Source organism: Wasmannia auropunctata, unplaced genomic scaffold (genome assembly GCF_000956235.1).
Source record: "Wasmannia auropunctata unplaced genomic scaffold, wasmannia.A_1.0 LD335998.1, whole genome shotgun sequence".
NCBI lineage: Eukaryota > Metazoa > Arthropoda > Insecta > Hymenoptera > Formicidae > Wasmannia > Wasmannia auropunctata.
In genome coordinates this window covers 385,691-400,617 of record NW_012026892.1, presented here as the reverse complement: position 1 = coordinate 400,617, position 14,927 = coordinate 385,691, and the positions used below count along the sequence as shown (strand labels likewise).

General features: G+C 40.8%; 1 protein-coding gene across 2 annotated transcripts; it reads left to right on the top strand.

The window, feature by feature from the left end:
• Positions 1 to 5,097: 5,097 nt before the first annotated feature.
• LOC105453556 (NF-kappa-B inhibitor cactus-like) lies at positions 5,098 to 14,707 on the top strand. Of its 2 annotated transcripts, none has more exons than XM_011695613.1 (4): positions 5,098 to 5,230; positions 5,759 to 7,491; positions 8,755 to 9,107; positions 12,718 to 14,707. In XM_011695613.1, exons 2-4 carry the CDS (start codon positions 6,872 to 6,874, stop codon positions 13,155 to 13,157), a joined length of 1,413 nt encoding a protein of 470 aa, XP_011693915.1. In that variant the 5' UTR covers positions 5,098 to 5,230; positions 5,759 to 6,871; the 3' UTR covers positions 13,158 to 14,707. The 2 variants fall into 2 exon arrangements, with proteins under 2 accessions (XP_011693915.1, XP_011693916.1); XM_011695614.1 differs by lacking the exon at positions 5,098 to 5,230 and adding an exon at positions 5,267 to 5,349.
• The last annotated feature ends 220 nt before the right edge of the window (positions 14,708 to 14,927 follow it).

The following is a 14,927-nucleotide window of genomic DNA, read 5'->3' as shown; positions in this document are numbered from 1 at the left end:
GATCAAGATAGACGTACGTGTTATAAGTTTGCGATATCAAAAAACAAGACAAATCCATATAATATCATATTATCATTCAACGTTATAAATGTCTTGAATTTGTTCGCGTACGCATTTACGCGGGGTGCATTTACGGCACATGCTTCTTGTCTAACAATAAATTTAATATTCGCGCTTGATTATTCGAAAATTTTATTACCATTGTCGTGCTCTCTAAATTTTCTGGAATGAACTCCTTTGGAGTGAATTTTCACTCTTTTGGAGTGAATCTCACTCCAGAAAATTTAGAGTGTCAGAAATTATTAAATATTATTATTGTTATGTAACATTGAATGGAATTAATCGAGTAGAATGTAATTTGCTCATATAGACAAGGTATAAAGATTCAAGGCAAATATACGAGCGGATACACGTGCGATAGTACAATTATCTTTTTTCCCCCTTCATACATTTCTAATGATTTGTGATCTAACTCCTTGCGCAAAAAAATTCCTCAGTTAATGTTTGATCAACTTTAAAATTATTTGTTAAACATTGATTATGTGTCAAATAATGAAGCATCATTTCCGGCTGCTTTGACACAGCTATATTTTTCGAAAAGCCACCAGTCATGATAGATAAATATTCAGGAAACACACGCCCCAAACATGACAAGATATACGTATAAATTCGTACGTTAAATATTTGTGACTTTGGGTATTCATTATACGGCTACGCAAATCAATGAGTTTTTTATGCTACATAAATTATTAATGCATCAATATACGAATTTACGTTAATTTAGGCATACTTAGGGCATGTATCAATTTTCCATATACATATATATTCTGGTAAAGGGATAAATTCATAAAGTATTAAATTAGAGACTCTATACATATTTATGCACATGTTGAGTCTTTTTGTAAAGTTACCTTATTAGATTCCTATCGTTTAAATTTTGTTAAAAGACGCGATTTCGAATTAAAGATATATTCTGTTAACGTACATCTTAATCAAGAGTTAATTGCTCATATTTACGAAGATCCTGAAAAATTTCGTAACAGGTTAAAAAAGCAAAGATCATTTTTATCATGTATTCTTAATTGGGTTTATTTCTAAGAAAAATCTCGGAAAAAAACTGACTTTAGGGATTAAGATCTTGGTAACTGTTAAGATACTTCGCAACGCTACGTCAATTCCATTGAGCAAACAAAGTACCGCTAATTATTTACACATTTTCTATCGTTATCGTAGGTATTCCCCAGATAATCAGGGCATTGACGTCGATCGAGGTCTACCTATCTCAGGTAGAGGTCGTTCGCACATAAAAAAAAGTATTCACCTTTACTCCTAATTAATTATCTGTCATTATCTTATCTTAATATCATTGTAATGCATAATGATGTTAAACTGATAGAAAATTCCATACAAAGATATTTTATCGCATCTATTGAGAAGCTTCTCCTTTATAGAAACACATTTACACGTGATTCTTCGATGTGTTCACGATCGATCTCTCATTCCTCGAAAGCGTTGAAGCGTTAATAATTTCTGAATTATAAGGAAATGAAAAGATTGTTTTTAGCTCATATGAAATAATTTGAATATTAATTATAAATATTAAATTTTTAATTTAAATATTTATTATAAAGATTGCGAAATTGCTAAGATCTGCTCCAAATTTTCCAAGAAATCTAATTCTGGAAACATGAAATATTTTACGAGAATAATGCGTCATTTTTCATTTATTACTACATACAAATCTAACGCACTAATGTTTAAAAAGATAATTATTTCAAAAAAGTTTTATTAGTGCTTATAATCGATTTCGCTAATGTATATCAGCTAGATTTAAACAATTCGTAAGAATAGGAGTGGAAGAAAGAGGATCGTGTGTTTATTTGGGCTGTCATTCGAAAATAGATCGGCGGGTAATGAACGCCCTATTGTCTTTGAACCTAACGCGTAGTCTCTCTATAATAATGGGAAAACCCATGTGGAATCTTTGTGGCGAGGAGCCTCTTTTGCACGTATCGAGGCCACACATTTGGTCGGCGGTCGAATCGATTTCCCGGTATACGTATACTGTAAACGACCGCGGAACGTTTCCCGCCGTGTGCACCGTCGCGAGGTCTTTTCGGATAGGAAATGCCGCTGGAATTTCCGGTGAGTTCGCCGCGGCGCTCTTAATTCTCGGGAGGAGACGCGAAGAAAGTAGTCTGCCACACGTGGCGGCAAGGACGCCGGCAGGAAAGTCGGCATCGATCGGCGTGTGATAAATCACACGCGTAGTGCGAGCCCGTCCCATCCATGGGAGAAATATCCGGAAATTTGCGCGATAAAGGTATCGTACATCGGCGCGTGCGTTCCGCAAAATAGAAATCCTAGAGTTAACTTAATTTCTCTTTTTATCATCGGCATCATGGTTACAAGATTTATAGCGTTTTCGATTTGTTGACTCGATCCGACTCCGAGTCAAAATAGTTTGTTCTTTTTAGCGTTTCTTGTACACTTTAACTATTTTTTTATACAGCTAAAAAGAACAGACCATCAACTCGGAGTCGGATCGAGTCAACAAATCGAAAACGCTATTAATAATGACATAAATCAATTAGTAATATAATTATTTACTAACGGCAACATTCGCTATTATGTCGTCATGTAATTCTTTCAATTGTTATTTGTTCGAGCAATTTTTTTCGGAGTTTCTTACTCGTAGTATTACTCGATGGCAAGTAGTGTATATGCCTTTCGTGGCTGCCGACTTTATATTCTCGTCTCGTTGTTATCATTGTTATGTCTTGGGAACAATTCATCTTTGGAAATAGGTATATATCAGTTCTCTCGGTTCTGAAAAATGATTAATACGATTCAATGTTTCCTTTTAAAGTTGAAAAAACAGTGAGTTTCGGTGTTGACCCGGTCGAAGATACGTGAAATTAAGATACAAAAATTCCGTTCTAAACATATGTTGTTTTGGGAACGAAGAAAAAAATTCGATCGAGATAATATGAAATTGCTTTATACACTTTATACCTGATAACTTATAATTTAATTTGTAAGATAACGCCTGTACACGCGTCTCGACTTAAAGCGTTACAAACTCGCGACGGTAAGATCACGATAGTAAAAAGTGATTTCTCAAATCTAGAGAGAGAGAGAGAGAGAGAGAGAGAGAGAGAGAGAGAGAGAGAGAGAGAGGAGAAGGTGGATGTCGTTTATATATTTTTTTATCGAAAGCCTTGTAAGAGCTTGCACTGATTCTCTTGCGTGTATGTCCTTTTAATGAAAAATCCCTGATTAATCTCGTGCGCATTTCGCCGAAATCGCGCATAATTTACGTATAAATGAGAATTACGAAGGAAAAGAGTATCCAAATACAGAACAAAAAGTCATCATGATATATCAAATGGCGTCAATATAACCAAAAAATGTTTATTTTGTTGAACTTATAAAAGTTCAACACAGTGTCACGATATAGTGCACGATCTCACGAACGCATGACGAATAATCATATGATCGAAAAGTTATTTTATTTTTCGGTCATGTCTGTGACACTGTGATCTTAATGTTGTTCAATGCTAGGGCGATAATGCGATATAAATACGCGGGAAACATTACGTAATGCACCATCAGCATATCGAGGATGAACCTTTCGACATGTGTTTCGCATTTTCGAAAGATATGTGATAGGAGTATTTATAACTCTGAGTTTCGGGTCATTTTTTGATAGTCCATTATTATCCGTTTCGTCCGAACTGTAATTTTCCAGTTAAATCAGAAGAGGAAATTAAAAAAAGGGTATTTTTATCTTCTTATCTCGTTTTTGCAAATTGTGATGATCGATGGTTATAGTAGATTTCAAAAGTTCTTTCAGGTTATCCATAAAATCGCGGTGAAATAGAGAGAGAGAGAGAGAGAGAGAGAGACAACTTTTCTGCATAGAAAAATAACAATTGTATTAACAGCATTAACTAACAGCAGTTTTATTAAAAATAATCTTGTTATTCAATATTAATAAGTTTATTTTTAAATAGATTGTTTACTAATACTTTTAATACAATTTTATTTCTGTTAAGCTTCAACGCAACTTGTTTCGTGTCTGAAATATCTTCTATTAGCATTCTCTACAATTTTCTTTCTCCAATTATTAATTATACGGCGATTTATAGCTCGAGATCTTATAGCTAATCTTGAATTTCATTCAGCTTCAAATTCCATTAAGCTAATAACGATCATAAAACATTTCGAAATTATATTTAAAACGGTCTTGTTGTTACATATAAGATCGGGCTATATAAATACCGATCTTAAAATATGATTAATCCGAAGAAAAGCCAGCGCATGGACGTGCTGTTTCTTCCGCGTTTCCCGCGAATTGTAAAGCGGGACGTTCCGTCGTGTCAGATTTTCCCTCGCGGTCCGTTTTATCTGTGGTAAAAACCTATGTCGTAAAAGACACATAAGAAATTCACGCAACCGCAGAGAAGGCAAACACTCAGTCAGTGGATATTCCCTTTAAATACCTGAGTGTTGACACTTATCTGACTTTATCCAATCTGCGATTGTAAGCACCTCGTAAACTGAAAGAGTTAATCAAAGATCGCATTTTTTTCTCTCTTCAAAGACAAATATTTAAAAAATAGTATTATCGTCAACGTTAATTGTCGATATGACATTAACGTTAGTGTTATTACGATAATAGGATTAAGTATATCGGAAAATGTCGTAAAAGTCCCGTAAAATTTAAATTTTATATTATAAAAACTTGATACGTTCCATACGGTATATACGCGAAATATCGTCGCGCAAATATCGAGACGATGCGTTTTCTCCGTTGCTCTTCGTGGCGGCCGAAGCCGCCTTATCTATAGAATGAGAGTCGTTCGTATCGGCATACGCAGCTGGCCCTGTGTTGAGAAGGGGGAGCGGGTTTTTCCCGCTCCCCCCACTCCGTAGTCAGGAATTACCGCCATAAGTTGCGCTCGGGAACGTCACCCGAGTGCCTCCTCCGAGTGTTATCATTTTATCCTTCTCGTTCGCCGAATGTTAAACAAGGATAAAATGATGCGCGCGGATGACGCTTCCGAACGCAGCCGAACGCCGCTTCGCGCGAGCGTCGTTAAACGACCATTCTTCTCACGCGTGCGCGTCCGAGCGCGGTTCTAATCAAGTGTCTAGATCGAGTAAATAAAGGTGCAATCTGGAGCCCCTCTTCCTCGCCGTGTCAAAAAATCAATTCATTTTATTGGTAAAAGTCTTTATACGCAAATCGGTAGCGATAGGGCTGACGCAGGAAAATTATCGTTAATGTTATCCAAGAACGTGAATCGTAGTCGTAGGTCAACGCAATAATAATTTTACGTAAACGTATGTCGTATATTATACGTCAATCGTCTCTGACGCCACAATGATACGACACACGTTTACATAAAATTATTATGCGTTGACCCACGACTACGATTTACGTTTACGTACTCTATCGAAAATTGTTTATTACCGAGTTAGGACCTATCCAGACAAATTTGCATAGCTGCATAATCATGTACATAAAGAAAATTATCGATCGTATTCGTTTTTATATATAATAGAAATACTATTGGATAAATTTCTTTATGCATTATCTATGATTATCAGTCATACGCAAGTCAATTGTCTGAATAGGACTTTACGATCATCTATCTGTTAATCGTTAATTAATTGGTCCACAGTTTATGGCACTAGATTTTCTATCTTTTGCATTTAAAATAAAAAATATAGATTATATATATATAATTAGACATCGGAGGATAAAAGAGAAGAGATCCAGTTGCAAAAAGCTCCACGCACATCCCTGCATTCTTACGCTGCGCGTGCGCAACAGGCGCCGCCTGTTTGGCAACAACGCGAGTCGCGAGTGTCGCGGAGTCTCTCTCCTCTCTCTTTCTGATCAGTTCGTTCTGAGATTACGAGGCAAAAGGGTTCGCTCGCGTTCGCGCGGTCACGAAGCGCGTCGAATCGAACGACAAAGCGAACGCTTTCCATCTGTTCCCCTGACGACGATAGAAAAAAAAAAAGGAATCCCGACTCAAAGTCGAAAACGTTTTGTGGCGCGGTGAAAGGTGTGAAACGAAGTAGAACGAGAGATAGAGAAAGTCGGACGTACGAGAGTGCGCGAGCGAGCATTGGTATTCAAGGGAGCGAGAGAGAGAGAAAAAGAGAGGGAGCGAGAGATAAAAACGACCGACGTGGGGGGCAGAGGGGAGCAGACCAAAGTGCGGGGCACAGCGCACAGCTGTTCCGTGGAAGGAAGAGGAGGCGGCGCGGAGGGGGAGGTGTCGAATATACGCGTCGACGTGAGCGAACGAACGGAAGAGGACGTCGGGGACTCGACCGGTGTACGGAAGTCGAACGAGCGCGTTATCGAGAATCGAGAATACGTCGCGCGCGCAGTACGAAGGTCACGCGAGAAAGCTGTGGAGGTCGCGTAACGAGAGATCTGCACGGGCGAACGAGAACCGTCGTGGGAATTTCAGCTCCTACCGCACGCGAGGCGACCGTGCAGAGGGAGAGGTGCGAACGACGAGAGAAGAGGCGAGGATACACTTATAAACGGCGGCCACCCATTAGAATCCCGTGCCATTCGGCGGCGTCGCGTCGCGTCGCGCTCCTTTCGACTCGTCGTCTTCCCGTCGTTCCGCGATTACCGTGCGCGTCTGTCACCGATTCGGCGGGCTGCAGGTGTCCGACAACGAAAAGATCTAACAACCGAAGAGGGGGGAAGAGGGGAGAAGTTATATAGTTGACGTTTCCTCGCGAGAAAGCGGTGTCGCGAGCGAAAGCAGGAGAGACGAGTCTCCGCTTCTTGAAGGCACGACTCGAGTGGGGAAAAAAAACCGGAGAAAAAAAAACCATGTGGCGTCCAACGAGTAGAGGAACCCAAATGGAGGAACGTGTTACAGAGGACGATAAGGAGCAGCGACGGAGGAAGTGCGACAACAACGACGACGACGACAAGCGCAAATACGACGAGGACGAGGTGGGCAACATCGACTCCGGATTCCTGTCGGGCGGCAACCTGCAGTTCAGCGGCGAGATCAGCGGCGACTCGGGGTTGCTGCATTCGCGGGAGGAGGGACGGTGGGGCGAGGGGGAGGAGGGGGTGGAGCAGGGGAAGCCGACCGTGGCGCCCAAGGCGAGGACACCGGCATCATCGTCATCATCGGCAGCGTCGGCGACGATTGTCCATGAGGAGCCAATGAAGGCGCTCGACAGCGGCGTGGACCTCGACCTCACCGAGACCCTGAGCCAGCTCAGCCTGAAACAGGTCAGCCTGAACCCGCTCGCCGGCGAGATCCAGGCCGCCGAGCCGACGACCCCCAAGCTGTTGCCCGTGAGCGCGAATCTTACGCGGGACAACGAGAACGATACGTTAGAGCGGCATTGCCCGGGGGACGACAACGTTATAAACTATGGGACGAGCAACGAGGAACTCTGGCAGCTGTACTACACGCAGGACGACGACGGTGACACGTGAGTGCAATTATCGCTTGAGTTTTCATTTATTTCGTTTTTTTATTAACCCTTCGACGCCCTGGGACGCGTTCCAGATTTCCCCCTTGGATTCATCTTATATCCTTGTTGTTCACTGAATACAATAAACAAGGATAAAATGAACCCGAGTGGAAAATCAGGGAATGCAGCCCTGGAGAGCGGACGTGTGTGGGTGACGTGTCGGCTGGCATTGTTTTTTCTTCGACGAAATCAGCTGACCGTATTCTTACGCATCTAAGAATCTGGATGAATTGTCCTGAATTTCTTGTATGTCAGAATTAAATTCGAAAGCTATAATATCGAAGTGATGCTATGAAGTTTATATATGTACATACATTTGAATAATCAAAACAACATAAAGTGTCCCTTTTTGTTTCATTAAATCGTTGACTTATTCGTTAGTCGACTCCTCGTCTGTACGCGTCTCTTCGTTTTATATTTATCGCCGACTTCATAAGTCGAGAAGATCCGTTAGCCCGCAATCCTGTTAACGTCCTATTGCGGCCAGAGCGATCGCGCAGCTGACGGGTCCAGGGTCGTACGTTATGCTGCACGCTATGCTAATACGCGGACGGCGGGAATACCGCGGGAAATAATAATTAACAGAAGTAAATAACACTCGAAAAGCGAATTGTAGTTATCTTATAAGCGATGACGAATAAATTTCAATTTCATTGGTATGAATTTCAACATTTGAAATTTTATATCTCTCAATTGCTCATCGATGAATCGAGTTGAGTAAGCAATCTCTCGCGTCTTTATCTACTGTTTTTTTCCACTTTATTCTTTAACGAATGTAGTATACATATATATATATATATATATATATATATATGTATCAATTGAACGCGTGTCATCGTACGTAACGTCGTTGGCGTAAATGGAATGGCCTATACGTCTGACGTGCGCTAGGGTGACTCTCGCTCGGGCTCGTTGACCGTTTCAATGAAACGAGTTTCATTCTTCGATAAGAATCACCTTTCGGAAATTCAGATGAGCAACAACAATATGATAAATTGCACAGTGACGTGCGTCTCATAAAAAACGGAAATGCGGCACTTGCGGCGAGACATCGAGAAAATATTTTGTGCCGAAGACAAAGAAAAAAATCCAGGAATTAAACATTAGCGAATAAATATTCTGGTGGTAAGAATTAATAAATAATACTACACATAAGTGCCATCAAGTTGTCTCAAGTCTGCCTCTTCTTACGTAACGTATTTTTTTTTTTTACCTGTACAGGCAACTGCACATCGCGATCGTACAGGGCTTCGTGGAGGCTGCGCTCTATTTGATAAAGATGGTCCCTTACCCGTGCCTACTGGACACCATGAACAACGACTGGCAGTCGCCCCTGCACCTGGCAGTGCTGACGCGCCAGCCGTGGATCGTCAGACGACTGATCCTGGCGGGTGCGGATCCATCCCTGAGGAATTTCCGTGGAAACACGGCACTTCACCTGGCCTGCATGAGCGGGGACCTCGCTTGCGCCAAGGCCCTCACGGACCCGCTGTCCGTGACGGAGAGTAACAAGCTGATACCCGGACAGACAGTGCCCGCTTTACCTCAGAATTTGGAGCAACGTAATTATAGCGGTAAATATTCAATTAACTTCAGTTTTTCGCTTGTTTTTAGAAAGGAACGATCGAAATGTTATAATTTGCGGTGAGAAAATAATAGAAACTAGGAACGAGATTAGGCAAAATTGGAAAGGACTTATCAGAGCGAAATGACGTAAAAAGTACTAAGTAAATGCAACGAGGAATCATTGGTATTGCATACCAATCGCGATTTTTCCTGCTGTCACGATTATCTATTTGGAAACTCGCAACATAATAATTGTCGCTAATTGCCGCAGCGCGAGAAAAGATGATCCACGGCCGTGACGGTGGACACAAAGTATGCCGAGGTGGCAGCGGAAAATCCCTGCTTTTACCGCGCGGAATAAATCATATTATAAGACTCGCGTAGCGATGATATTACGATGGACACGTGGAATTGCGCGAGTTTCCTATGATTTCATCGAGAGAGTCATCTGTTCTTTACGCTCTACGTTTGGAAGTTCCATCTCGGAAACGTTGAAAATACATTCCTTCTGAAAAAAAAAGGAATATGTAAATTCTACTGAGCTAATTTGAATTTGAAAAATTTCACAATTATATACTGGGTGTCCTGGCGTCGCATGTTACAATGATATAAATTTTATAAAATTGATTGTCCCTCCTTACAATATTGAGACGCAAATCATTATTTTAATTATTATAAAAAATTAAAAACCTTCCGCGTAATAAACGACAAAGGACCGTAAAACTATTATTTTTTGTTGCATTTAAAGTGGGTTTGGTAGAAGCGTAAAAGTTAATTACAAAAAAACCAGTCAACATTGAAAATCGAAAAATGATTACGAAAAAATAATATGTTTTCGTATAATAAGCAATGTTTGTCGAATAATTTGTCAACAAATACCGACCTTGTCAAATCGGAGCACCCAGTATAGTCGGCTGATTATGAGTTATCAATGTCTTCGTGTATACTTGTTGCTACTGCGACTGGTGAAGGTGGAGGGGGGACATGGACTACGTGATTTGCATATCTGGCGTGACGTCTTCTGCGTCAAATTTTATACGTGAAATTTATTGACTGATTAAATCTTAAAGCTCCAAGCTGCTTTCAATGAGCACGTTTGCTCGCGATGCTTGACGATAATAATGCGGTCACTTACGATCGATAACGGCGCGTACTCGTACGCGGGGAATTCCATGACGAAAATTCGCTTTCAGTTCAGATAAACAATACCTCGACCTCGATTAAAAGCTACACGATAAAGCCACAACTCGGCGTACTTCGTCAAAACGTATTGCATTTTGTTACGCTATATAATTACGAAAATAACTAAAGATACTCGATAGTCAGATGAAAAAGAATTAGTAAGGATTGGAAAGTATAGAAGTATAAATTTTTTTCTAGGGCTTTACGTTCGCCTTCTCTTAAAAAAAATTAGTGCTTTTTATCTATAATGTGCAAGTTTACAAAATTTAAATAAAAATTAACTTAAAACTTCTTAAATTAAATTTTATTATAAAATTATTATGCCTAAATTTAAGGTGAAAAGCATGTTTTTCCATTGATATCATAATATTATTTAAATATTGTTAATAATATTAATATTTATAATAATTTATAATGTAATTGCTTTTAGTTAAAAGATTTTGATATTTATATGAGGGAATCCGAGGAGATATTGAAGAATGCTCCCCTCCTATATATCGTTGTTCTTTTTCCAAAAACTGAAAACTGCGATAAAGCACAGAGAGGCAGATAGAAAAAAAAAACGAAAAAGAGAGAAAGAGAAAATCACTCTGGTTGGCGGCGGTCGTTCATCGCGAAATGATTCTGAATTTTTTAAAGTCTTGGAAATCCCGCGTGTAGCGTCATCGGCGTGTATTCCGCTGCAAATTCACGCGACGCGTGTAACGCACGCACGTCTGCTGAGCCGATCGTATCGTAAGCGATCGTTCCGGATCATGATTAATTAACCGAAACCGCGAATGAGGTTGCGGACCTACCCATGTCTGCGCGAACGTCAGATAACTCGCACGCGCGACATTCGTCCTAGACTTGCGATTAAGGATCGATGAGTAATAGATTATGAGCTTCTCGGTACGGATTCCATGGCCGAGGAATAACTGATTCACTCGAAATAATCGCGTTCCAAAGTCCACTTATATTATTTTCTTTGAAAACAAATTGAACGATCAAAATTGAATAATCGCTTGCGGTGTGCCTGGCGATAATTGAGAAAATAAGAGGCTGACAATAAACGCGATCGAATTTCGCGATAACGATCGCGCGGACTGGAATTAGATAAAACTGTTTACGAGGAGGTAATTTCGATTGTGCGATTTGTAATTTATTGAGGATATAACGGGAGCTGTCGCTTCTCTCGGCAATCGACGGAGGAAAGAAATATGATTCCGCCGACGAGAGTGGGCACCGCGTGCGAGGTGTGCCTGGCGAACGGGAGCGGAATGCTTCACGTGTACGTACGATGGAATTCGGCGTGCAGGCTTCGTGCTTGCGTGCGCGCGCTCGTTACATTACGCGGCGCGGCGCGTCGCGACGCCACGCGCGAGACGTGGGGCGGACGCGCACGCGGCCAGATGTTTTCGATATTTAAAAATACCTGCAGAACTATTTGCGTGCCGCGCGATATTCTCGCCTTGCCTCGCCTCGCCTCGCCCCGCCACACCTTGGCTGAGCTCGCGCGGTCGGGAAACCCCACAGCGGCGTCGACGTTGGTGGCTTCCACGTCGAACTTTCACCCTTAAAAAATTGATCCTCTTTCATGCCTGGCCCTAATGACGCCACAGGAGCCTCGCGTCCCTTGCCCCAGATTTCTAGTAAATCGCGGAGCGATTCGATGAGGTCTTTCCTATCGCGTTGTAGTAACGTGTATCGTCTGGACATCTGAAAACGCGACATCCTGAGATCTGAGCTGAGAAACCTCGCCGACGCTTTAACTCTTTCAATGTCGCCGCAATCGACCGTACGCGGTCTTCTTGCACGGTAAAAACAGAAGCTACGGTACACCTTTACGTGTGTGTATATATACGACTGTACTTCTGAATGTTGCAACCTACTGGGTTTATTTCTGTCATCGGAAGCGAGAGCTACAATATCGACATAGTGCGATGCACGTATAGTTATGCCATATTTAATTCCGCCAATGCGACGGGTAATGCGGTGCAGTTAATTTTAGCAGTTACTTTTGATCGGCGCGAGCCTAGTTTGGACCGTGGGACTCCAGCCAAACCTCCGACGACAATGATTCACTCGCGTCTTCCTAGTTCTATCTATATCTCATCGCGAGTCGCGCGAGACATGTGACTCGGCCGTATCATTTCGACGTATCTACGCGCTCCTCCGTCCCTGGCTCGCATCAGGAGGGATGCAACCGTGAAGCATTCAAAGAAATAAATCTTGATTGATTGAAGAAATGACTTTCTGTTGAGACGTAGAATAGAGGAATGGATAGACGTAGAGTTATTTTGACTGCTAATCATGCTTAATATTAGATTCTCTGATCAATTGATTTTTCGATTCAGAGTTATTTGTGAGGGATTTTCATTTTCAAAATTTGAGTAAGAAAAATCGTTGATTGTTTGTTGCATTTGTGTGACACGGTTGTTTTTCTTTTTGTTACAGGCGAGATGTGCATGCACGTGGCTGCTGTCAATGGACACGTGGATCTGGTGCGACTTCTGTTGCGTTCAGGCGCCGATCTCAAGGCGAAGGAGGGCCTGGCGGGATACACGGCGCTTCATCTCGCGGTGGAGCACGAGGATTGGCCGTTGTTTGATTTCCTATTGCCAGAATGCCAGCGCGCGTCGTGTCTAAACGAGGAAACGTACAGCGGTAGAACGGCCTATCAGTTGACCCTGGATGCCAACAGCAAATTCGCCAAGAAGGCACGCAGGGAGCTGAAGCGATACGGCGCGATATTGGAACCACTACCGGAATCGGATTCCGACAGCAGTTCCGAGAACAGCGAAGACGAGGAGACGATGAAGACATCGTGGACGGATAACTTGTCCGCTATCAATACGCAAAACGCGGTCGGAATGACAGTAATAGTGACTCAGTAATTTAAAGTATCCCTCGATATCTAATTTATCGATTAATTTGGTTAGATAACTGTCTGAATAATGTGAATAAGGAGATAAAAAAATACTGTGCATATTGTGTGCATATGCATGCGGAAAACGTATCTCGATTGACATCGACGTGTCTGTGACGTCATTTTAATCTATCAGCCGAATTGATACAATCGGAGACATTACATTGAATAAAATTTGTCAGACAAGAGAGATCTAGATTATAGATATCTCATATTTTCGATTCTTGTGCAATAAGTTTAACTTGAGCTTTAACGTTAACAAAATTATCTTTATTAATGAGAATTAAATTTCAACAAGTAATTCTTTATCTGGAAAGAATAATTGGCTTTATTCGATTAAATAAAAATTGTATTTCGTGGAAATTTACTTGCGGCTTGAATTTGATAACGCTGGACGATATCGTGTTAATATTATTGAATGCAATTAAGGCACATAATTATTTTTATTTTCAAAATTGTTAAAATTTATAACAAAATTTATTATAATTTTTTATTATAACAAAATTTATAACAAAAATTTTACGATGCAAGTTCGATGTATATAATGCACGAATAAAGAGTCAATGTTTAGCTTTGAAGCTCCTGACGTCATCTTAATCTGCTGGATTAAGGTCTACAGTAAAAGAAAATGAAAGAATTATCAGTTAAGTATAGATAAGGAGTAGAATTTCTCGAGATTAGTTTCAATGTATATTATATCTAATAGGCGATCATAGAGACTACGTCTCTTGAGTCGACGAGTATTACTATTGTAATACAATTATAGACTGCGTATGCTTTTCGAATCGATACCGGCAGCAATGTGAGGGATGAGAGGAGACGCGTGGGAATCGAGGATCTCAGAAACGAACTTATACGCGATTAACGAAACATTCAATTACGAACGAGGCGACGACGCGTGGACGCGGGTTGTCTTAACGGTCGTTCGTTTTTTCCCCCTTCCCCTAGTAATTTTTCGCAGTGGATGGGCGTGCAGCATCCCGAAGTGTGTTGTTCCAAATAAGGCTGTACAAATGATACAAAGGACAAATGTATATTTTAACGTCAGTGTTCTTACATTTTTATGTTTGTCAGAGAGAGAGTCTGTGAGCGAGATGCAATAGCACCGGAATGTGTGACTACGACGCGAAAGTGGAATATTTGCGCTTATCGAATGCGATACTTTATGATGTAAATAGAAGAGTACTGTTCAGTTCGGCGATACGAATACTCGTGAAGAAAGGTCTTATTATAGGTCTTAAGTCGTAGGGTAAAACCGTAATCGATGCGCAGAAACAGAATGCATATTAGAACGGAGATAAATAATTAAATTCACATTCTTACGCGCGCCTATGAGCGGCGTGCAATGTATATATAATGTATTTATATGTCAGCGTATCGAAGAAGAAGGATCCAGAGCGATACGATGTTTATCAACGATGAACATTAACCGGATCAGTGTTCATTGTAATAGCATACAATTGCTTCCATCGACGTACTCCTCATTTCTTCGTGTACATAAACATTTTCCGTTAGAGTCATAAGTATATCACTGTCGCGGTATATATTAATAATAATAACGACGAGATGGCGATATCATTATTGTTATATTCGTATAAAAAAAGCTATAATTATTTTTAATAAAAAAACATGTTATAAAAAATCTAAAATCTTCTTTATCTTTTTCTGTAACAGATATCGGTCTCTCTGGAAAGAGAAAGAACATTTTGTTCTTCACTTTACCTCGTTTTTGGGGGGG